This window comes from Callorhinus ursinus, unplaced genomic scaffold (assembly GCF_003265705.2).
Source record: "Callorhinus ursinus isolate GAN/ISIS: 27379988/994484 unplaced genomic scaffold, GSC_fseal_2.0 scaffold30, whole genome shotgun sequence".
Lineage (NCBI taxonomy): Eukaryota > Metazoa > Chordata > Mammalia > Carnivora > Otariidae > Callorhinus > Callorhinus ursinus.
This window is the reverse complement of record NW_027397092.1, coordinates 18,160,961-18,185,125: the sequence shown is the minus strand read 5'-3', so window position 1 is coordinate 18,185,125 and position 24,165 is coordinate 18,160,961. Positions and strand designations below refer to the sequence as shown.

The 24,165-nt window shown below is 40.4% G+C and overlaps 1 protein-coding gene across 1 annotated transcript; it reads left to right on the top strand.

The window, feature by feature from the left end:
* Nucleotides 1–1,141: 1,141 nt before the first annotated feature.
* PPP2CA (protein phosphatase 2 catalytic subunit alpha) lies at nt 1,142–24,014 on the top strand. Its single transcript, XM_025860868.2, has 7 exons — nt 1,142–1,464; nt 15,640–15,849; nt 19,031–19,204; nt 19,743–19,832; nt 20,342–20,503; nt 21,576–21,694; nt 22,667–24,014. Exons 1-7 carry the CDS (start codon nt 1,363–1,365, stop codon nt 22,737–22,739), a joined length of 930 nt encoding a protein of 309 aa, XP_025716653.1. The 5' UTR covers nt 1,142–1,362; the 3' UTR covers nt 22,740–24,014.
* Nucleotides 24,015–24,165: the final 151 nt, after the last annotated feature.

Genomic DNA, 24,165 nt, shown 5'->3' with positions numbered 1-24,165 from the left:
CTATTCCTAGACTATTGAGAGAATACAAGCTTCCACCAGGGCAGGATACCTTGTCTGTTTGGATGACCCTTCTTTCTCCCAAGCGTGGGATCGAGCACATAATTGGCGCTTTACAGAAACAAATACTGTGAATGCAGGGACATGGGGATGTGAAAACATTTTACAGACCCCAAAGAGATTCATTGCCAGACCGAGATCTGATCCTAAGGTATCTGAGCTTTCTTTAAAACGTGGGTTGTAGCCGCTTCTGACACCCTCAGGTCGCCGTCCCTCTAGAAAGTAGGCCAGAGAGAATTGGGGTTGGGGGGTGTGTGTCCTCATTCCCACAAGGAACCCGAGGGGTAGGAAGGCGCACACCTGGGTCGGAAGGCAACAACGGGCGAGGCTGCGTGGGGCGTGTGGAAGCCAGGCGCGCGGTCTGAGGCGCCGAGAGAAGCCCAAGCCTCGGCCGCAGGCATCGCGCCCAAGAGGACACCTTAGGCCCGAGGACAGGTGTGTGCGGGGGGCGGGGGGAGTGAGGTGCACCACGCGGCACTCCCAGGGCAGACACACCCTCCTCCGCCCACGAGTGACCTAATTACAAGGTGCCTGCCGCGCCCAGAGGCGGAGGTGGCCACTGCAACCAGGCTACCACTCGGCGCCCGTTCCTGCCCCCCAAACTTTGGGTATCCCATACAATTCCAGCGCACCACGAGGTCACAACTCTAGTTTCTGTGACCTGGATGCAAGAACGGGGTGAAGCGCAGAGCCGGCTCACCTTAGAGAAAAAGTCTCCGGCAGCTAAGTTCTCCGCCCACACCCTCCAACCCCGGGACTGCGTCTGCGCCACGCCGGCGCCCGCGCCGCGCAGGTCGTTGTGCTCTGGAATTAGCCCCGTTCTCTGCCGGAGGCGCCGAGCTTGCCTTCACTCCGTCTTCCCCCACCCCCGACCCCTCCCTTCTGGACGACCACGCCCTAAAAGCGAAGGTGCCTCAGTTACCAGCCGGCTACGTTGCGCCTGCGTCTTGGCTCCTGGTTCCCGCCCCCCAGTCGGCTCTGGCGGCGGACCAGGGTTGGCTCTGCAGTTGCGCAGCTCTTGTCCCGGCCCTTCTACCCCGCCGCCTCCTGACGCCGGGCGTGATGTCACCACGCCGGCGGCCGCCATTACAGAGAGCCGAGCTCCGGGACTAGATCGAGCGGAGGAGGGCTGCGGCCGGTGGCCGGGTAGTGCAGGGAGAGTTCGTGGGTTCGCGCTAGCGCCGAGCAGCCGCCAGCAGCCACACAGGTACCCCGGGAACCGGCGGCGGCGTGTGCGTGTGGCCCGTGTGCGGGCGGCGGCGCGGGAGTAGCGCGGAGCGGCAGCCGGTTCGGGCGGGTGGCATCATGGACGAGAAGGTGTTCACCAAGGAGCTGGACCAGTGGATCGAGCAGCTGAACGAGTGCAAGCAGCTGTCCGAGTCCCAGGTCAAGAGCCTCTGCGAAAAGGTGAGCTTTTCTCTAGCTGCGGGAGGCGCCGCGGGCCGAGCCCCTCGGGGAGGAGGCGGCTGTGGGGAGGGTGCAACATGGCGGAGGCAGCCGGTCCGGGCCCCCCGAGCCTCCCAGACCGGCGCCCGGCGCGGTCCGGCGGCAGCTCCCGGGCGACCCGGCGCCCCCTGCCTCCAGCGCAGGGATTGGTTGTCGCCGCCACCGCCGCCTAAAATGGCGCCGTTCACCCGACTCCCGGGCTTCCGAGCCTCCCGGCTTGGGTGCCGGGCGAGGTGGCTAGCGGAGCAGAGACCCTGTATGTCAGGGTCGGGGACGGTTTTGAGATGCATGTGAGAGGACTTGGGTTCCAAGGCCTGGGATGCGGGCCTGTGACTCTACTGTGAGGTGGGTAAGACGCTTTTTACTTGTACTCAGGCCTCATTCTTCGGTCCAAAGCTGTCCGGAGGATTCCCCCGAAGGCGAGCTCGTAGGCCGGATCCCAAGACCTGTCTAAAGGTCGCTCACCTTCAGTACTATCCCTGGTGGTTTATGTTAAACTCACTGAGCAGTCCTTTCCAGAGACCGCTTAAAAATGTGTGTTATAAGAATTTAAAAAATACATCTCTAACCTAATTTCTACGAAGGTCACGGCGGTAGGTGCAGGGAGGAGTACAACTTAGGTTTCATAGTTGGAAGAAATGGAGAATTTGGTGAGTCATACTACATAAAGAGCTTTGGGATTGGAAATCAAGTGTCGGTTTAATCTGTGATTTATATGCTGATTCAAATTGGGTACTGTGAAACCCTTTTGCGAGCTGAACGTACTTGGCATTTTGCCATCTGTTTTTAAAATGAACAACGTAAACTGCGAGCAGTAAATTTTGTATACTGGCTCTTTGTTGGGAAAGTTACTTGTTTGTATTTTTGAGGCTCTAAGTAGCAAGATAGTAATAATAGCTGTTTATTGAGCTTTTACTATGTCCCAGACATTGTGCTTAGTGTTTGCAGATGTTGAAAATGGAATGCTGTAGTTCCTTTAATAAGTCCATTTTAAATTACCTAATTCCGTTTTGTTTTTACGTAGGGGTTGGGGAAACAGCCTCTTTAGCTATTGGCTGTGTTGTATTTTTGAAAGTGTTATGACTCAGTTTTCTAATGTATAGAAAATGCTTATCTCCACTATAAATAGTTTAACTTCTCTTGTCAAAATTAACCTGGCAGTATTTCATTGTAGTGCAGAATTGCGGAATACCATATTTGCATTTTGTGTTAGTGAGGAGAGTTGTTAGAGAGCAATTACGCTGACTCCTTTGCGGTTTGATGGGAAAATTGGGTTCATGAGTTTGATGTCTATGTTCCTAAAGCAGGCTTTTTCAGAAACTGCTGTGAATAATTGCAATTTAAATGAGTCAAATTCAGATTTATTTATCCTTAGCCTGAACAACTCTCCTACTAGTTGATGAGGTGGTAAATTATCTATTGGAGCTGAATTTGAATGTTAGCAATGTATTGAGTCTTTTTTGTTCCTTCTTTACCCTCATCAGATAAGGATGGTGTTTGTATTAAGGGTTTAGAAAGAGGCTTTTAAAACTTAACGTATACTGTCAAGTCTCAATTTTCTAGGTGCTGGAAGTGATTTTAATGACTTTTAGGGATCAATACCGTATGTAGACTTTGAGTCAGCATTTGGTTAGATGACTAGTCATTTGTGTAGAAAACATTGGAAGAGAGATAATGATGTAATTGGAAGACCTCTGGACTTACAAGTGAGACCTGGACACTATTCCTCTTTCTGCTGCAGAGTAATTGTGACTGATCTTGGGACACTTAGTCCACATTTTGCTGTTTAAACTAAAGAGTTAAAATAGATGTTCCAGAGTCCCTGCTAATCTGAGATTATATAATCCAATTTAAATTAGTTTATTGTGTTTAAAAATCGAACACCTACTGACTATCCGCGATTGCTTACTTTTATGAGAGAAAGGAAAAGCAATGAAGTATAATCACCTTTAGTCTCAAGGAGCCTGAATCTAGCTGGAAGTAGGTAGTAGACGAACCAGGGAAGTAGAGGGTTTGTGTTGGAGACTGCAGGAGATAATACTGGGTGCTTAGATTGGGTGTGTCAAGACTGGTGAATGTGGTAAATGTGATTGCTTTCCCCATCTTTGTAAAACTAAAATATAGTGAGATTAAACAATTTATATTTAGCTCTCCATTGCTTATCCAGTGTGTCCAGATTTTTGTTCTTAGAGCCAAAAAGGTGGAAATAATATTTGAGGTTAGGTTTCCAAGAAATGGATCATTTGAGGGAGAATATTATGCAGTCTTCATACTCTTTAACTTGCAAGTTTTTGAACTTTTGGAACTACATTAACTTTGTAAACTAAGTTTTAAGGCAGCTTTTTAGGTATGTGAATGAGTTAGGATGCGTGACTTGAAATGATTTTTTGTACTAGGAAACTAAAACAAAAATTCTCTTTTCACTCTTAATTGAATGGCCAATAGCACATCTAGTGAAAGCTACATATTTTGAAAATCTTGAGGGAATCATTTTTCATTTGTATAATAGTTTTTTTTTTTTAAGAAAAGATATTTGTTGGAGATAGGTACTTGGTAGTAGTTGATCATTTATTTATTTATTTTTAAAGATTTTTATTTATTTATTTGACAGAGAGAGACACAGTGAGAGAGGGAACACAAGCAGGGGGAGTGGGAGAGGGAGAAGCAGGCCTCCCGCCGAGCAGGGAGCCCGATGTGGGGCTCGATCCCAGGACCCTGGGATCATGACCTGAGCCGAAGGCAGACGCTTAACGACTGAGCCACCCAGTCGCCCCAATCATTTCTTTAATTTTAAGAAGGAAAAGTAATACAAAAGCCTTCCTTTTATCTGCCTGAAGGTGCCTGATCTGAATGAAATATTTAAATGGTAAAGGTAGAAGTATACCATGAGAGGTCATGGTGATTAAAAAAATTCAGAGACCATTATTATGGTCTCCTATTAGCAGTTAACAGTGGTAGGTGTTCAAAATGCAGAGAATCCAGGTGTGTATTTATAGACAAAGGTGAATATGGTTTTTATGCAATTGACTAAGCTTTTTTCCCTTCAAGGTGTGATTAAGGTTTATATCAAAGCCAAGATGATTGTGTGTGGAGTATACTTTGTCATTTTGGGGATCATAATTTTAGTTGATTGTTGAAAAATTGTGGTGAGTGAATGCAGTTTTGTCTCCGGTACAGTTCTATAGTCAGTAACATTACTACATTTGTATAACTGGATGGTATGTTTCCATTTGCAGATTGGACGAAGTAAATAGTATCAACTACAGTAAACAGTCTTTTATTATGTGACTTCACCAGTGGTTTAATTTAGGTATGATTTTTGGCTTTGTCCTTTCAGGTCTTTCCAAACTTGTGGAGAATGTTGTTTGATAGCCAGTTTTTTTTTCTTTACCCAAAGGAGTTCTTTACCTAGGTATGCTCTTTTCCATTGCTCTGCGAACACTATAAATAAAATGCAGTCATTATGGCCTCACATTTGTTACATGAGTATGGGAAAAGCAAACCCTCTTCTCACTGGATGAGCTGCAAAATGCTTGACCAAGATTAAATTTCTATATGAAGTGGGTAATAAATTTTTGTGAGTCTGTATGTGTGCTTAATTTAAAGGATTGTTTGGGAGCACCTGGGTGGCACATTTGTTAAGTGTTGGACTGTTGTTTTTGGCTCAGGTCTTGAACTCAGGGTCGTGAGATCAAGCCCGCCTGGAGTCTGCTTGAGATTCTTTCTCCCTCCTGCTCATGTGCTCGCTCTCTCCGCCACTTGCCCTCCCTCTCTGCCCCTCCCCCTCTCTCTCTGGAATGGATAAATCTTAAAACAACAACAACAAACAAACATTTAAAAGGTTGTTTGGCTCATTTTCATAAAAGTAATTTGAATATTGAGAACAAATGGAGAAAGCATGATGCAGAACGTTTGCATCATATTTTCACGTACACAAGTCTTTTAACAAGTTTATGTGACAGTTGTTATCCTCAGTTATAGACGGAAACCAGAGGCACAGGAAGGTAAAGTGACTTGACTTTAGGGGCTAAAGTGAGATTGTGCAGGCTTACAGATTCTCAGCCCAGTGTTCTAGTGTTGCTTTACAGCCTCCCCTCTCTTCTTAGGTGGTGTTGATAATGAAAAATGGAGGTGAACTGGGGGCAAGTTGAATTGTAGAATCAACAGCTCTGTAAAATAAAGCATTATTATTATTCTCATTGCTTGAAAGCTTCCCATTCATGTCACGCACTGTTGTCTCACTTTGTCCTGGAGGAGGAAACCGTAATTATTCTTCAATTTTGAATGTGGCTGGCTGCATTTGCCCCTCAAATAACATTAGAGGAAAATGCCAGTTCATTTTCTGTGTCCTTAGTGAGAATCATGGTCTAGAAACTGAACTTTAAAATATTCCAGGAAAGCATAATTAACATTTATATTGTTCAGTACAGTTTGTAAAATGCCTTTTTATCATGGCTTCCACAGTCAGACCTATATGTGCCTGTGTGTGTTTCATGATCTAGTCATGAAGCAGTAGTGCTCTTGGTTTTGGGTTGACCTAATGAGGAAGCATCGAAAAGGTGAACAGTCCTACTGTTCGGAAACACAGGTCCCCCAACTTTCCTTTTGTTTTCTCTGTCAAAGTCAAGAGTTCTGCCTACAGATATTGGCAGGTGAAACTCATGCTGTAGAAAGCATGAGGGACACTGGAGGGAGTGTATGGGTAACATTTGTATCACTTGTCAGGTGTCTCTCCCCCATGCCCTCTTTAATGGCAGAGGATATTGCTGGTAGCTTTCTAAGTCATTTGTCAGTTACCTGTGGCTTTGTTTAGGTTGGAGGTCGTGAGCTAGGAAAACCAGGAGATACTAGGTTTGCCTTGAGGTAATGATAGGAAAGGGTCTTTTTTGAAGGTGCTCAGAAGAGAGGGAAAGTTTGGTGTGGCAGAACCTCCCCCACCCCCTGCTCTTTTTTTTACTTTTTTGACATGTCTCTCTTTTTTTTTTTCTTTTCTGTACTCATTTCTCATAAACCTTCAAACGGCGCTTTCCCACACAAGTGAGATAGGAATTGGACTAGAACTACGAAGGGAAAAGATTATGGGTTTTTTTGCTGTTTTAAATAGCCTTTCAGCTTCTGGTGCAGAAGTGGTAGAAGTTGAAATAGAGGTCTGGCTGCCAGTAAATGGTTGGGGATGGATTCTGAAAAAAATTGTAAAGAGCAATCTGGGATTAATTGCTTAATCTCTTGGGGTACCTGGGTGGCTCAGATGGTTGGGCGTCTGCCTTTGGCTCGGGTCATGGTCCCGGGGTCCTGGAATCGAGCCCCACATCGGGCTCCCTGCTTGGCGGGGGGCCTGCTTCTCCCTCACCCTCCTACTGTTCCCCCAGCTTGTGCTCTCCTACTCTGTCAAATAAATAAATAAAATCTTAAAAAAAAACTGCTTAATTTCTGAACAATACAGAGTTGCTATTGCCTACTTATATATTGGTAGTGTGGTTTAGGATGGATGAACAAGGCAGTGACAGAGGTGTGTATATCTGAATCTGGGTATTTTCTAAACCATGTGTGACCAGTCGGCCAGTCACTCTGGTACTCCGTGACCTCACCTCTGCTTCAGTCATTCAGTTACTACTCCAGATGGGAGTATGACTGATGTTGAGGGGGCTGCAAGAAGATTGAAAACCTTTTTCCAGAGTGCTCTTGGGAGACAGTTCATTTACCTAGGTAGAGTTATATACAAAGTGTAGTTCACAAAGACTGTGGAGTGTCAGTGATGCTACTAATGGTGTGACAGTGTATGTTTAGTTCTGGAATTCATTCAGTGAAAATTTATTAAACTATTATGTGCATTACTCATTTTCATTGTTTAGCTTTGTCTAAATAGCATTGTTTTAGGGATTTGCTAGTTTTTTGCTCTAATAGTAGGGTTTCACATTAGCCAGGAGGTTGAACTTGTAGTAAACTCTATAGATGGGAAAGGTTTTAAAATATTTGTGCCAGTGGTGATCAAGTGCATTTTAGTCTGCCACCCATTGTTCGTAAACTGGCAGTAGTGCCTACTACCTGTTGGGTGCCTGTGACTTAGTGAAAAGGCTTAAGAATTGCTTTGGTAAAATTTCAGTGATGGAAGGAACCTTAAAAACTATCTAGGCCGTCACCTGGTACAGATAAGGGAGGAAAAAGACATCCAGAGTGGTTGATGGATTCATGGTGGATTGTTGTGAGAATTTTTAAACAACTACACATATACCAGCATTTCTGTTTAGATTATATATGTTTTTCCCCTATGCAGGAATTGTTGCGAATTTTTAATTCCTGCACATGTGTATTTCACAGAGGTGGAAAAACATCAACTTAAGTAATTTTTTTTAAAGATTTTACTTATTTGTCAGAGAGAGCGTGAGCGCACACAAGCAGGGGGAGCTGCAGGCAGAGGGAGAAGCTGGCTCCCCACTGAGCAGACGGCCTGATGAGGAACTCCATCCCAGGACCCTGGGATCATAACCTGAGCTGAAAGCAGATGCTTAACTGAATGAGCCACCCAAGTGTCCCTTAAGTATTTTCCTTTAATACAATTTTAGAATTATCCCCCATACCTGACCTTTTTCTTTTGGTTAGATCCTAACCTTAAAACCAAATAGTAACTACTAGTTTGTAGAACATTACATGGAGGATTATAGTACTTTTATAGTATAATCACACAGATAGTATACATACAGTATAATCATACAGAAGACCAAAATGTTTCATAAAACGTTTGAGGCATCTGTTCGGTGTAATTAATGAAAGACCAGTAATATGAAGAAAGGTTTGACAGTTGAAGATGAATAACTCAAGATTTATTTGCCTCCAGGGCTAGTAGTATGTCTACATTATATATCAGACCAAAGTAAAAATCTAGCCATATACACTAGTTTGCCATGAACCATAATTTTTTTGCCCAATTATGAAAATCAAGAAAACCTACCTTTTATCTTTCATAAAAGCAATATGAAGCAAAATGCAATTCTCTTATGGCATTGAAAAAATTTATTATTGCTTGCTTATTTGCCCTTTTTTAAAGATTTATTTATTTATTTTAGAGAGCGAGCGAGAGAGAGAGAATCTCAGGTAGACTCCCCGCTGAGCCTGATGCTGAAAGCAAGAGTTGGATGCTTCATTGACTGAGCCACCCAGGCACCCTGTGAACTTGCTTTTTAAAAATGTTTTCACGGGGCGCCTGGGTGGCTCAGTTGTTAAGCATCTGCCTTTGACTCAGGTCATGATCCCAGTGTCCTGGGATTGAGCCCCGCACTGGGCTCCCTGCTCCGCCGGAAGCCTGCTTCTTCCTTTCCCGCCCCCCCGCTTGTGTTCCCTCTCTCGCTATGTCTCTCTGTGTCAAATAAATAAAATCTTTAAAAAAAAAATGTTTTTAAATGTTTATAATTCTGAAACTGGAAAGTAAAATTCAAAAATTAATTATTGCATTTTTTTAGGTTTGCTTCTCTTATGTCTTTATGGCTATATTGGTAGAAGATACACTCAATTGTGATTAAAGTATGAAATGCTTAATTTATGTGAAATAGAGTTCCAGTGAACATTTGAATTAATAATCAGATTTTTAATAGAAAAATGTCTAAGCATCATTTAGCCTTGTATCGATAGATAACTCAAAGAATTTGTGTGAACAATCTGTGTAAGAGGAGAAATAACTGATAGTAAATAAACATGGAATAAAAAATTTGAACTCCAAAATGAAAAGTACCAGTTATATCAGAAAGTAGCATTTTATATTTGAAATAGATGAGAATGGGTGCATTCTAACATTTATTAACGTGTATATATTGGGAATAATTGAGCTTTATAGACTACATATGTAACCAAAAAACGTTCACGTATTTTGCTCTCTAGTCCCACAATTGAAAATCTCCTGAAGGGAAGTAAGTCAAATAAACAGTACATGTATAAATTTGGGAGGATATTATACAGCAGTTTAAAATGATCACTATAATGCTATAAGGCATTGGATTTATGAATATGAACTCTAAAGAATTTGAGAGAGAGAGCATGCAGCAAATGAGGGGGAGGGGCAGAGGGCAAGGGAGAAGACGACTCCCCTCTGATCAGAGAGCCTGATGTGGGGCTTGATCCCAGGACCCTGGGATCACAACCTGAGCCCAAGGCAGATGCTTAACTGGCTGTGCCACCCAGGCGCCCCCATGAATATGAACTCTAGGACAGAAATTGAAGCGTTTACCAGTTTTAAGCACGAGGTCAGTATGTGGGTAAAAGCTGGAAGGGAATACAAAGAAATGAGAGTAGTTTTTGTTGGTGTGGTAGGTTTAAGACAGCCATAATCTATCAACATCTTAATGTTCTTCAGTGTTCTCATACAAAGAACTTTTACATAATTGTAAGCATTTTGCATTTTTAATATGTTTGCTTGGTTTAATAATGAAAATGCGTGAATATGTTGTGTGACTTTTTTTTTAATTTTTTTTTTTTTAAAGATTTTATTTATTTGAGAGAGAGAGAGAATGAGAGATAGAAAGCAGGAGACGGAAGAGGGTCAGAGGGAGAAGCAGACTCCCTGCTGAGCAGGGAGCCCGATGTGGGACTTGATCCCGGGACTCCAGGACCATGACCCGAGCCGAAGGCAGTCGCTCAACCAACTGAGCCACCCAGGAGCCCATGTTGTGTGACTTTAATGTAAAAATGCATAAATATCTTTTTCTACGGTACACGTTAATGAGAAGTTAATACTGCTATTGTGTACCCTTAAGGAAAATTTTAAGATTTCTGAATCTGAACTCAGAAGGCAGAGAGGACATTAATAATAAATTACCATTCCTAAAAGTTTCTTTTCTTCAAGTGAATCTCCAAATTGTTTGAATTTTAGGACTGCAGAAAAATTTAACTTTTAGTTAAGCTCTTATTATTAGACTAGCTTATTTCAGTTTCAGCCTTGTTCTATGAAGATTTATATTTATTAGATCTTTTTTCCTTGAATTCACTGATTTCAGTTTATGCCATTTGAATTTCAGTAGGGTTCCTACTGAAGAACTAATAAATAAAGAAAAAATAAATATGGTGCTGATCACACTATTTTTAAAAACTTGATTTTTAATTATTTTTTTCCCAAATGTTTATTAGTGGAGACTTTTTGAGGCCCTCAAAAAATGTTTTAGGGGAAGCAAAAGTTTGGGGTGTGTATCTTTTGCTTTTGTTTCTTTGCATAATTCAGGTGACCTGAGGCTTTAAATTAGAGGAATCAGAGTACTAGAAAGTGAAAAGGTAGTTATTAGAAGTATAAACCTCTCTAATGTTAATTAAGTTGCTTTGAAAATCTGGTTCTGCCATTTACCTTGAATATTAAGCTAGAGAGTTGAAGGATATCTATCTTAGAAACTGATGGTTGGTGAAGGTCTGCAGGTTCTAAAGGTGACTCATTAGATTGCTTCTCAGCCTTTTGGCTAAGATCAAGTGTAAAGATGACTTATTAGAGGTCCCATTAGGTGACCCATAGAGGGGTTCTCTTAGGTGCTTCTGAGACTTGAAAGGCCTGACTCCTTGTGATAGTACAGCTTCTCAAGACATTTCTTTTTCTGTGGTTAGTTTTTCTTGACTGTAAAATAATCTTCAGTGAGGAGATCTGCAACCATTATTGTTCTGGTGTTCTGGGATAGTGTATTTTGGTGTAGTAATCCTCTGAAAGCTGAGTTGAGACCAAAAAAAAAGGCATACTTAAATTCTTTGTAAGCTTGAGTTTTTGTTGTTAAAATATACTTAATACTTGGCTTGATGGCGTCTGATATGTAATAAATACTGTTTTCTCCAGAATTTAATTGTAATTGTTCTGGTCTGAAATTTGGTAGGAAGAGAAGAAAAGAGCTTTGGCTTTCCCAGACGTAGTACTTTAGTTTACTTTATAAATACAGTGTCCTTTCCTTTTTGGAGGATAATTTTATAATGTCAACGTAAAAAGAAGCTGTTAGATCTGCTAATATGTCAACTTCATGGTATCTTCTTTCAGGAAGTGTCTGTGTATGTATACCAGATGTATACCAGGGAGCAAACACTAGGATATTCATTGCAGCGTTTTTACCTTTTCATCCTCCCCCTCACTGTATTATAATAATCTTACCTCCAGTGTGAGAAATTAACCAAGCCTATATGTATGCATTATGATCTCCAATATGGATTGTTGGCGAGAAAAGCAGTCTGCTGGAATAATACAGTTCCTAGTTTAAAAGTGCAAAAGAAAACGATTATGTTTTTGTAGGCATATAATATGTATGTAAAACTTGTCAACAGGCTTTCAAAAGGATGTACATCAGAATACTCTTGGTGGTTACTTTTCCCAAGAGGAGTGGGATTGTGGAGAGTGGTCAAAGGGGACATTTGGTTTTATCTGCTAAATTTTTTTTTTTTCAAAGGATGTGTCACTATAACTTGCACAGTTTTAAAAAGTAAAATTAAAGATTGGGGCGCCTAGCTGGTTCTGTAGGTGGAGCATCTGACTCCTGATCTCAGCTCAGATCTTGATCTCAGGGTTGTGAGTTCAAGCCCCGTGTTGGGCTCCACATTGGGAGTGGAGCCTACTTAAAAAAAAAAATCTAAATAAATTAAAGATACAGTGTTCATCATTGTGATATGTCAAAATTGAAATAAAAGGAACAACTAGCATTTAGGTTTAATTGTCCTTTTGTGAGTTGAATAGAAATTGAGTAAAGAGTAATAAGGAATGTCGGGCAGTTGTGAATGGCAACTTTTTATCATTCATATAGAGAATAGCCTTACCCGTAAGCAAGTGTCAAGAGATGTATTTTGGGGGCGCCTGGGTGGCTCATTCGTTAAGCGTCTGCCTTCAGCTCAGGTCATGATCCTGGGGTCCTGGGATTCAGCCCCGCATTGGGCTCCTTGCTCCATGGGATGCCTGCTTCTCCCTCTTCCACTCCCCTTGCTTGTGTTCCCTCTCACTGTGTCTCTGTCAAAAAATAAATAAAATCTTAAAAAAAAAAAGATGTATTTTGGAATTTAACTTCTCATAGAATTGCAAGATTTATAGGGTTGTGACCACGTTTTCTTATGTCATTGTCCTTTTAAAACTTCTGAGTAACTTGCAGATTTCTTTGAGTGGGACCTATCATTTCATTCATGGCTATTTTCATTACTGTGTGCCAGGTGCTAAAAACACTGGACATGGTATTAATGCCAAACAGTCTTAAGGAATATGCCTAGTGAAATTCTGCTTTTTAGTAATAATAAATCATGGGAGATTGGAATTACCCTAGCGAGATGGATTATATGTATTTCTGAAGAACTATCACTTTTTGAGACACAGCGGAAATTTTTTCTAAACTTAAAAATAGAACAAATTAATGATTAATTTTTGGATGTCAGTGATTGGTCGGTGTCTTGAAATAGGCTCCCCAAATGTTTGGAGACTTGAAAATAATGGTTCTTAGCGGTGCCTGGGTGGCTCAGTCAGTTGGGCGTCTGCCTTCAGCTCAGGTGGTGATCTTGGGGTCCTGGGATGGAACCCCACAGTGGGCTCCCTGCTCAACAGGGAGTCTTCTCCCTTTCCCTCTGCCCCCCCCCACTTGTGCTTGCTCCCTCTCTCTCAAATAAAATCTTAAAAAAAAAAAAATGGTTCTTAAACTTCACTGCACCTGAGAAAGCACTGGTATGGAATAAGGAGGGGAGACTAAAAAAAATTATCGTGCTTGGATCCCACTTACCAAAGATTCTGGCTTGAGAGAGGAGTAGCCTTAGCATCTAGATTTTTTTTTTTTTTTAAAGAGCTCAAATGATTTTTAATATGTGGCTAAGATTGCATACTACTGTCTTGAAACCACTCCTTGTTACCCTTGGTTGTCGCTTAAAATCTAATGAGCAGTGGCTCATTAGCAACAGTTCGCTATGGCAATTTCACCTCCATGTTCTAGTGTGTTGCCTTCCCCTGATGGAGCCTCCGACTGTACATTCTGGAACACCATTTCATAATGCTAGCTGCACATAGAAGAAAATGTTCAATAAATGTTGAGCGCATAAAGTAAATACTTTTAACCCATTTTCAGAACAGATTTCTTTTACCTTCTTGGCTTAACTGAAATCTGACTCTTCCTGAGGAAGGTCCTATACTTTTGTCTAATAGCCCTCCCAGATAGATGGATGCTGCCTTCCTCTAGGATAAAATTCCCTGTTTTTCAGGCTTCTTTTCTCTACCTGGATACCAAGGCACCTTTCCTTACTACTGTTACCTATTATTTCTTCATTCTCCAGAGAACTTGGTACCAGTTTCCAGGCCTGTACTTCTGATGTTGTCCTGAGAGATGTCCATGGCTTTCCCTGAAGATGACTTACCAGTATCCCAGTATAAGTTCTTGATTCATTAAGCAAACAGATATTAAATGCCTTTTACATCTCAGACATTGCCCTAGTGAGGTGCTGTGTATGCAGTGGTTAAAGGAACCTGGTGAACATTTTTTTAGCTCTTAACTTGGGACAGTTGGGTGGAAAATAGATTGGAGTCAGGAAGAATGGAAGCAGGGAGTTCAGTATGGAGGCTAGCACAGTAATCCAGGTGAGGTAATGGTGGCTTGGACCAGGGTGGTGGCAAAAAAGATACAAATAGATTGATTTGAGATATGTTTTGGAGGGAGGCTAGTCAAGACTTGTTGGTGGATTGGTCACTGAATACTAGTGGCCTTTAAGCTCTGCTCACAGGTAACCACATGTATGGCCCTACCTCTGAAATCCTAAATTCACTCAAGTTTTCCACCAGTGGATCTTTGTTCTAGGACTACTGCTTTGATTGGACTTGTTCTTCAGTTCACGCCCGCGTCCTGTCCTCCCCCTCATTTCCTACCTGGGATGACCAACTCTCATGGTTTACTTGAGCGCAACGGAGGCATTTCTTGGGATGCCAGACTTTGAGCACTAAAGCCAGGATAGTTGGGTCACCCTGCACCTACCCCAGTCTGCCCTTTTCTCTTAAGTGGTATGCTTCAGCCATGTAAACCTTTTCCTCTTCCTGAGAATTTATACACATGATCGCATCTTGCCTATGTTGGACCTCTTCCCATTTCCTACTGCCATCCCCTTCCTGTAACTGACTCTCACCCATTCCTTGGACCTCAGGCAGTTTTCCTGGCTGTCCCAGTTTGTGATCCTGGAAAACTGCAGCCTACTCTAGCATGTCTTAGCACTTGGCCTGATCATTTTATTGTCTGCTGCTCATGCTGCACTGTGTGCTTTTATGGGCTGTCTTGTTCGTTGTGATATCTTATGTAAATGGGTCTCCACCGTTTGCTTTTTCCCTTTCTTTCATCACTTAACACAGCTTGCACTTTGTTGCTTGATTACTTGTTTGTGGTCCCCTGTCCCCTGTGACCAATCTTGTACGCTGTGGTCCCCCAATGGCTAGCACAAGGCCTGGCACGTAGTATTACTTGGATGATTGAGCGAGTGAATGATGGTCTTCCCCAGTGCACTTTGGTTTTGGGGGTAAGGTGAATGATCAGTAAATGTATGTTGAATGACTGATAGGGTTTTGAGTGAGTGAAATGTTATGCTGCCCTTAAAAGTAATGTTTGAATTTGTGATTACATGGGGGAATGCATATGTTGCCAAACAACTTTATAAAAACCACGTATATTGAATAGTTACAGTTGTAAAGCAACAGTTTGTATTTTTAGTATTAAGAGTGTAAAAATACAGGTGAAATTTTAATGTATTGTTCCCCCCCCCACCTCCCCCAAAAAACAGTTAAGTGGGAATTAGAAACCTTTCTTCATATCCTGGAATCCATAAAGCATATTACAACTTTAAAGCTAAGGAACTAGGTATCTGAATATCTTGTTCCATTTTCATTAATCTTATATGGCTGCTAGTAATAAACTATTTAGCATTTAGTTAGATGGTAACTGATAGGCCTAAGAACTGATAGTGATGAGAGGAATGGAACTATGCATCTTGATACATGCTTTTTCTAAGTATCAGGAGTGAGATAACCAATAGATGGAATCTGGCCATATCCTGCCCTCTTTAATGGCATTATCAGTGCCTACAATTTCATCTTACACCAAGTCTGTTCTTTAAGCTGCATTAACTTTATCTTTGTTAATGTTGTTTAATGCTAAATGTTTTGGTTTATTTTATCTCCATCTGTAGGCTAAAGAAATCCTGACAAAAGAATCCAATGTGCAAGAGGTTCGATGTCCAGTCACCGTCTGTGGAGATGTACATGGGCAATTTCATGATCTCATGGAACTGTTTAGAATTGGTGGCAAATCACCAGATACAAACTACTTGTTTATGGGAGATTATGTTGACAGAGGATATTATTCAGTTGAAACAGTTACTCTGCTTGTAGCTCTTAAGGTAATTTCAGTTTTGTTTGGGGGCATTTTGTACTGGGTGAGACAGTTTTGTTCTTTTTCTTCCCCAGTGATTTGTGATTTTCTCTGAATGTTCCATATTTAGAAATGCAGGTATTCAGGTTTGGGACTTATAAATCATACGTCTGTCTTCATTCTGAATAAGGGGATGGTATAGAATAAAAGTAAAAAGGTTATTCTCATTCAAGTTATTTGAAAAATGTTAGAAAGCCAGTCAAATAAAAATACTTCTTCAGTTAATTAGGGTGTGGGGAGGTAGTATAACTACCTTTCTAGGTGCTTTTGAAATTAAAGATACTAAACGTCAGGATGTTCACATCTTTTGACACAGTAATCCTATAATTAGACTTTTACTGAAGAAGAAATTCAAGAGGAAAAGAGCTTTGTGTGAAAACATTTAATTTCAGCATTTTGATTAATACTAGAAAAGGAATTGATCTAGATACCCAACAAAAGTGAATATCTAAATTATGATTTCTCTCTGTGGAATAGTTGGCAGCCAATAAAACTTGACAATCTAGAATAGTAAGAATGATAAAGCAAGCTGCTTTATACCAATTGGAGCTGTGGGAATTGTACAAAGATCTGAAAATGAGACACAGTAGTGGTCACTAGTTTTTGGAATGGCAGGCTTCTGCCTTTCCTCGGAAAGAAAGTGATTACCTTTAGGGGAGATTTTACTAAAGAACGTTCACAATGATAAAACCGGCTGCCAGAAACCTCTAATACTGCAAAAGTGGTAAGATGTGGTTTTGGGAAAAGCTGGATTTTAGGCAATATATAATGTATATGCTCATGAAGCTGCTATAATCTGAATCATGTAACATGCTACAAACCATTTTTGGAGGATATACTAAGTTCTCTGCGTCTGTAAAATGAAGCAGTTGGATTAAGTGATGGAAAGTTTCTCTAGGTATTATGAAAACAACATTGTAAGCTAATTTGTGCTTAAAGCCCAGGATGAATCCCAGTGCTTAGCAGAGGAATGAATATGCTGCCTTCAAGAATTTATATTTAAAGGTTTTGGGGCTGAATTGTGCCACATACACCTCCCCCTCCCCATTCGTACATTGAAGTCTTAACTCCCGGTACCTCAGAATGTGGCTGTATTTGGTGATAGGACCTTTAAGAGGTAATTGAGGTAAAATAAGGTCATATGGGTGAGCCCTAATTCAATATGACTGGTGTCCTTGTAAGAAGACATTAGGACACAGATACAGAGGGAAGATGATAAGAAACGTGGAGATGACCTTTTATTAGCCAAGTAGACCGGCCTTCAGAAGAAACTAACCCGGCTCTCACTTTGATCTGGACTTCCAGCCTCGAGAACTGTGAGGAAATTAATTTTTGTTCTTTGAGCTGCCCATTTGTTCTACTTTGTTATGGCAGCCCTTGCACACTAGTACAGGGGCACTGGGGGAAGGAAACTTAAGCAAGTAGTGTTAGGACAGTTGGATATCTATATACAAAAAAATGGACTTAGATACCTCATACGATACAAATGGGTCAAAATCAATCAGGGGCCTAAATGTAAGCGCTAAAGCTATGAAACTTCTAGAATAAAGCATAGGAGAAAATATTTGTAACTCTGGGTTAGGCAGTGATTTCTAAGATATGATAATGAAAAGCACAGTCCATTAAAAAGATTGTTATATTGGACTTCATCAAAATTAAGATTTTTGGGGGCACCTGGGTGGCTCAGTTGTTAAGCATCTGCCTTCAGCTCAGGTCATAGTTCCAGGGTCCTGGGATCGAGCCCCGCATCAGGCTCCCTGCTCAGCAGGAAGCCTGCTTCTCCCTCTCCCCCTCCCCCTGCTGGTGTTCCCTCTCTCACTGTGTCTCTGTCAATAAATAAAATCTTTTTAAAAAAAATTAGGACTTTTTGTTCTTCAAAGTATATCACTAAGAAAAAAGTATTTATGTTCATATAATAAAAAACCTATTGTGCCCCTGGGTGGCTCAGTTGGTTAAGCGGCTACCTTCGGCTCAGGTCATGATCCTGGAGTCCCAGGATCGAGTTCCACTTCGGGCTCCCTGCTCAGCAGGGAGTCTGCTTCTCCCTCTGACCCTCCCCCCTCTGATGTGCTCTCTCTCTCTCTCTCAAATAAATAAAATCTTAAAAAAAAAAACCTATTATAATTCAGTAATTATAGACATATTAAAAATGGACAAAATACTTGAATAGGTATTTCACCCAAGAAGATATATGAATAGTCAATAAGCGCATGAAAAGATGCGCAAAATCATTAAACATCAGGGAAATACGAATTAAAGTCAGAGTTACACCCATTAGAATGGCTATCATCAATAAGGCTGATAATACCAAGTGTTAGTTTATGGAGAGATTAGAACCTTACACCCATACTAATACCCAGCAATTATATTGGACTAGGAATATACTCAAGAGAAATGAAAGTGTATGTACAAAAAACTTAAAGGCAAGATGATCATAGCAACATTCTCATAATACTCAAAAACTGTAAACCATTCAGATGTTCCTCCTACTGGGGAATAAAGAAAAAAAGTGTGGTATAGCTATACAATGGGATACTGTGCAGCAATAAAAAGTAAAATAATAAGGATCCACTGATACATACACAGATGAGCCTCAAAAATATTCTGCTAAGTGAATAAAGCCAGACACACAAAAAACTCTATCTTGTATTATTATATTTATATGAAATTTTACAAAAAGATCTCAAAAGGAAATCATGAGAGCAGACAGATCACACAAGTATATAGTTTCTGTGATGAGTGTTTAAGGAAATACAGAAAAGACAAATCAGTGGTTGCTGGGAGTAGGAGTTGAGACGGCCCAGGGGGGATATTTTTGGACTGAAGATGGAAAGGTTCTAAAATAATTGTGATGGTTATTGCATACCTATAAATTTACCAAAAGTCATCTAACTCTAGAAAAAAATTCCATGGAGTTCTATGGCTGATGATTATGCTTTGTGAAATTGGTAGTAGCAGGAGTTTGATTGTAATTGAGATAGGGTTTGCTGATAACTCCGTGGACAGATGTCTGTAGATGTGGGGGGATGGGATTTTCCCCCCCCCACCAAAATTGGAACTCTGAATTTTCCTGTAGAAAGTTTGCTGAATTGTCATTTGGTTTTTGAAGGAGCCAGGTATTCATACTGTTTTCTGTTTTGTTGTTTCAGGTTCGTTACCGTGAACGTATCACCATTCTTCGAGGAAATCATGAGAGCAGACAGATCACACAAGTATATGGTTTCTATGATGAATGTTTAAGGAAATACGGAAATGCAAATGTTTGGAAATATTTTACAGATCTTTTTGACTATCTTCCTCTCACTGCCTTGGTGGATGGGCAGGTATGTAGGTCTTCCTAAAACTTAACATTGCTGGTTATTTTCATGAATCTGCTTTCTTAATGTTTAGGTGCCAGTCATTTTTCCACCCACACATCCCTTCTAGACTTCTGAAGTGCCTTCTTTGTATCAAGCACTGAACTGTATGTTCGGACCACAGGGATGGAAGATTTAGCCCATCCATCCGCTCAGGTTGTTTCTGGACAAGTCTTGGAGATGTAATTAGCTATTTATTGTCCACATAGAGGAGTGCACAGAAAATATAGCAAAAAGTCCTATGAGAGGAATGGATAGTCTGTGCTGAGTTTAAGGTCAGAGAAATGTTTTCTGGGTGCAGTAGCAATGATTTATCTGGAAGAAAGGGAGTGTATTCACTAGGTTAGAGTGGGCTGGAAGAAAGCCTCTGCAGAGACAAGCCTGGTTCTGGCAGAATACAGAAACAGTAGTCACACCAAGTGATACGGGCTGCTGCCTGCAGCTTAGTCCAGAATGTTTAAAGTTTCTTTTATGTGATGTTAACATTATAAACCATTCTTTCCAGATATTCTGTCTACATGGTGGCCTCTCACCATCCATAGATACACTGGATCACATCAGAGCACTTGATCGCCTACAAGAAGTTCCTCATGAGGTATTGCCTTTTTTTTTTTTTTCTAATGAGTTACTGACTTTTATTTGGTAATAAAATCTTTTCAGAAAACCTTGTAGAGAGGAAAAATTTTACTGTAACTTCCTTCTGTGTGTTCTCTCTTTTAATGTTCAAAAATGACCCCGTGCGGTATGAACACTCTTGTCAACAACCTCTTTCTTTAGAAGCTAATAGTAAGAAACCTGTCAAGATCACAACACCTTTGGGAGTAGGCCTTAGAATCTCAGTTGTTGCCTTAATTACTTGTCAATACTGTCTGACATGAAAATTTGCATACTATAGGGCTTTTTGCTCTTGGGGCTCATTGATGTAGGATATGCCTCTTAAAAACATTGGGAAAAGTTTATTTATTTGACAGAGATACTTTAAAGCAAAACCTTAAACTGTTCAGCAAAGACCATTCAAAGTGTGACTTCATAGGGTGTTCCCGCTGATGAATTACTCAAATCATTTTTTGCAAGAGGCAATTTAAAACTTACCTTCCTTTTTAGGGTCCAATGTGTGACTTGCTGTGGTCAGATCCAGATGATCGTGGTGGTTGGGGTATATCTCCTCGAGGAGCTGGTTATACCTTTGGGCAAGACATTTCCGAAACATTTAATCATGCCAATGGCCTCACATTGGTGTCCAGAGCTCACCAGCTGGTGATGGAGGTATGTTCTCTTCTCTGAAATCTGATTTGCTTTTTAAGTAAACGTAATGAAGGAAGATATTAGGGAGGGGTTTTTTGGTGGTGGTGGGGTGCTAATTAATGATATTAATGAGGATACTCCATGTATCCCTTCCAATGAATTTGCTGTTGTAGCCTGAGCCTTTACAGTAGATGCACACTAGAATTAAAATCTCATTTTTTGATATCACAATGAGTTTCGTAGTTGACATATTTCCAGAGAATTCTTAATGACTGGATAGTGCTTGGGATTTAAGCCTGGGAAAGTGAGGTGCAGGGAACAGGGGAGGAGGCAATATATACATTTTTATCTCAGTTTTGTTTATTTCGTGTGTTTAACATGTATGTTTATGGAGGAGAGATTGAGGTGAAATACCAAAATGTTTCAGTGGTCCTTTGGATGGTAGGATTATAGGTAATTTTAAAGAAGAAACTAAAAGGGAAATGGGACATAGATAAGCATACTTAGAATTAGGGTCCTGTTTACATTAATATTAATAATTGATTATTATAAAAGTATGACTTTGCTAAAGACAGGGAACAATATTTGTGTACCATGCTTAAAAAGTAACTCGTGTATTCACATGGACTTTGACAAAATGAGGCTGGAGATCCTAGAGGCCTATTTTCTTTGTACCTGGGCAGGGACCTTCACCTCTAACTGAGAGAATTAATATGGTTTGGTCTTGAGTATGTTATCTGCCTCTACAAGGAATGGCCATGTACTCATTCTTGGATCATGTTTAGGGCCACTGCGGTGGGAAGCTGATGAGATACTGCTAATCACAGAAAGCCAGATGTAGAAGCAGCACTTTATTCTCTGGTGATTTGGTGCTGTTTTCTAGTGTCTTTTCTATTTATAATCTAGTTTTGTAATTCAGGAAAAATTCATGTATTTTTTTTTAAGTTGCACAGAGTACAGAAAATTATTAAAATATCCAGAAACAAAACATTACAGCTTTTAAGCTTTTTGGAAGGGACTTTTTTTCTTTTTGAGTCTAGTTGTGTAGATAAGGGAGTAAAATAGATTTTTGTCACCTTTGTTTTCCTTGTAGGGATATAACTGGTGCCATGACCGGAATGTAGTAACGATTTTCAGTGCTCCAAACTATTGTTATCGTTGTGGTAATCAAGCTGCGATCATGGAACTTGATGATACTCTAAAATATTCTTTGTAAGTATTTACACCTAAGTAGTTGGCTGCCATTACAGTTGAGTTACACTGTATAGTTGGAATGGGAGGTTTAAGAGTTGAAGGGCTCATGCTAAATCCAGATTCCAATTTGATTTTTATGTTCTTTTTTTTTTAGATTTGATTTATTTTCAGAGGGAGCGCATGAGTACAGGGAGGGGGGAGAGGGAAAGAATCTCACGCAGACTCTGCACTGAGCACAGAGCCCAGTGTGGGGCTGTTTCATGACCCTGAGATCATGACCTGAGCTGAAACCAAGAGTTAGATGCTTAACCGACTGAACCACCCAGGCGCCCCGTGTTTCCTTTTGAACGGACTTAGGATATGTTGCAACTCATCAATAGAAACTTGTCCTATATAGGCTCCAATGTGAATTATTAGGATTTTAACTTTTAAAGATTTTTTTTTTTTTTTATTTGAGAGAGAGAGAATGAGAGCTGAGAGCACGAGAGGGAAGAGGGTCAGAGGGAGAAGCAGACTCCCCACTGAGCAGGGAGCCCGATGTGGGACTCGATCCCGGGACTCCAGGATCATGACCTGAGACGAAGGCAGTCGCTTAACCAACTAACTGAGCCACCCAGGCGCTGCCCGGATTTTAACTTTTAAAACACATGTTTTTATTGTGGGGTTAATAAAATATATCCTGAGGTTGAGATTACAAATACAAGTACATTAGGCTCTTTAAGTTTTATTTATTTAGTAGAACCCTTCTTTCAAAAAATCTTAGAAAGAATCCTGATGTATAAAAATTCTGTCTTAAAAAAAAAATTCTCTGAAGTTTGCCTTGGCTCTTTGAGGAGACACACAGCTAGAAGACTCTTATTAAATGGTTGATTAGTCTACAATTAGGATTCTGTTCCATTAAAGACAAACTGAAATTGTATAGGAAGAATAATGTTCTTGTCAGTACATTGATACATGCAGTATAAACAACAAATATGTTTTGTTTTGCAGCTTGCAGTTTGACCCAGCACCTCGCAGAGGCGAGCCACATGTTACTCGTCGTACCCCAGACTACTTTCTGTAATGAAATTTTAAACTTGTACAGTATTGCCATGAACCATATATTGACCTAATGGAAATGGGAAGAGCAACAGTAACTCCAAAGTGTCAGAGAATAGTTAACATTCAAAAAACTTGTTTTCACACGGACCAAAAGATGTGCCATATAAAAATACAAAGCCTCTTGTCATCAACAGCCGTGACCACTTTAGAATGAACCAGTTCATTGCATGCTGAAGCGACATTGTTGGTCAAGAAACCAGTTTCTGGCATAGCGCTATTTGTAGTTACTTTTGCTTTCTCTGAGAGACTGCAGATAATACGATGTAACATTAACACCTCGTGAGTACAGTTTAACTTCCATTTAGCTATATAGCTTTACTCAGCATGACTGTAGGTAAGGATAGCAGCAAACAATCATTGGAGCTTAATGAACATTTTTAAAAATAAGTACCAAGGCCTCCCCTCTACTTGTGAGTTTTGAAATCGTTTTGTTTATTTTCAGGGATACCGTTTAATTTAATTGTATGATTTGTCTGCACTCAGTTTATTTCCCTTCTCAAATCTCAGCCTCATGTTGTTCTTTGTTATTGTCAGAACCTGGTGAGTTGTTTTGAACAGAACTGTTTTTTTCCCCCTCCTATAAGACGATGTTACTGCACAAGAGCACTGCAGTGTTTTTCATAATAAACTTGTGAACTAAGAACTGAGAACAAGTCAAATTTTAATTGTATCAATGGGCAAGACTGGTGCTGTTTATTTAAAAGATATACATCAATTGATAAATTTTAGAATTTGTAGAATTCTAGGTAAAGAAAAATAAAAATCAAGGTCACTATATAATCTCTCTGGTAACTCCTTGACATTCTTCAGAAGATTTTCAAGACTTATTTGTAATCCAGATAGTACAATTTGTCAGATAGCCAGCGTGCTCTTCGTGGGTTCTTCCTGCATATTACCTTGTCTGCAAGAAAGGAAATCTGTGCAACTTCAGTAAGACTGGACTGTAAAACTATAGAACTTGAGATTTAAGTGTTTTGGTTTTTGTTTTAATAAAACATAATGTTTTCAGGTAGAGCTTGACAAACTAATGTGTCTACTTCTCAGTGCAGTTTCTGGTTATAAATCTCATTGCTATGTATGTTAGATGGACAAAAAAAATGGACAGATTTTGTACATTGCTTGTCATGTTATTTTAGAGTTAACTTTGTCTCAGATAAAAAAGCTGTTAAAGTATTATCCTGTATTAAGCTCTTTAAGTGCTACTAGTTAAACCAAATAGTAAACTATTGCTAGATCACGGTTTGGTGTTAACATACGTTCACCCAAGGACAGAAACAAACATGGCATTTGAAATGAAGTGGCAGTGCTAAGCACTTAATGAGTTTTCCCCACCCTTTTCTCCTTTGAATAGGATTAGGTTTTCTGTGGAAACTAATGGTAATCTTCAG

Coding starts and splice junctions, on each gene's coding strand:
- PPP2CA (XM_025860868.2), top strand. CDS start 1,363: ATGGACGAGAAGGTGTTCACCAAGGAGCTGGACCAGTGGATCGAGCAG. Junction 19,833..20,341: donor TACAAGAAGTTCCTCATGAG/GTATTGCCTTTT, acceptor CTTCCTTTTTAG/GGTCCAATGTGTGACTTGCT. Junction 20,504..21,575: donor CTCACCAGCTGGTGATGGAG/GTATGTTCTCTT, acceptor TTTTCCTTGTAG/GGATATAACTGGTGCCATGA.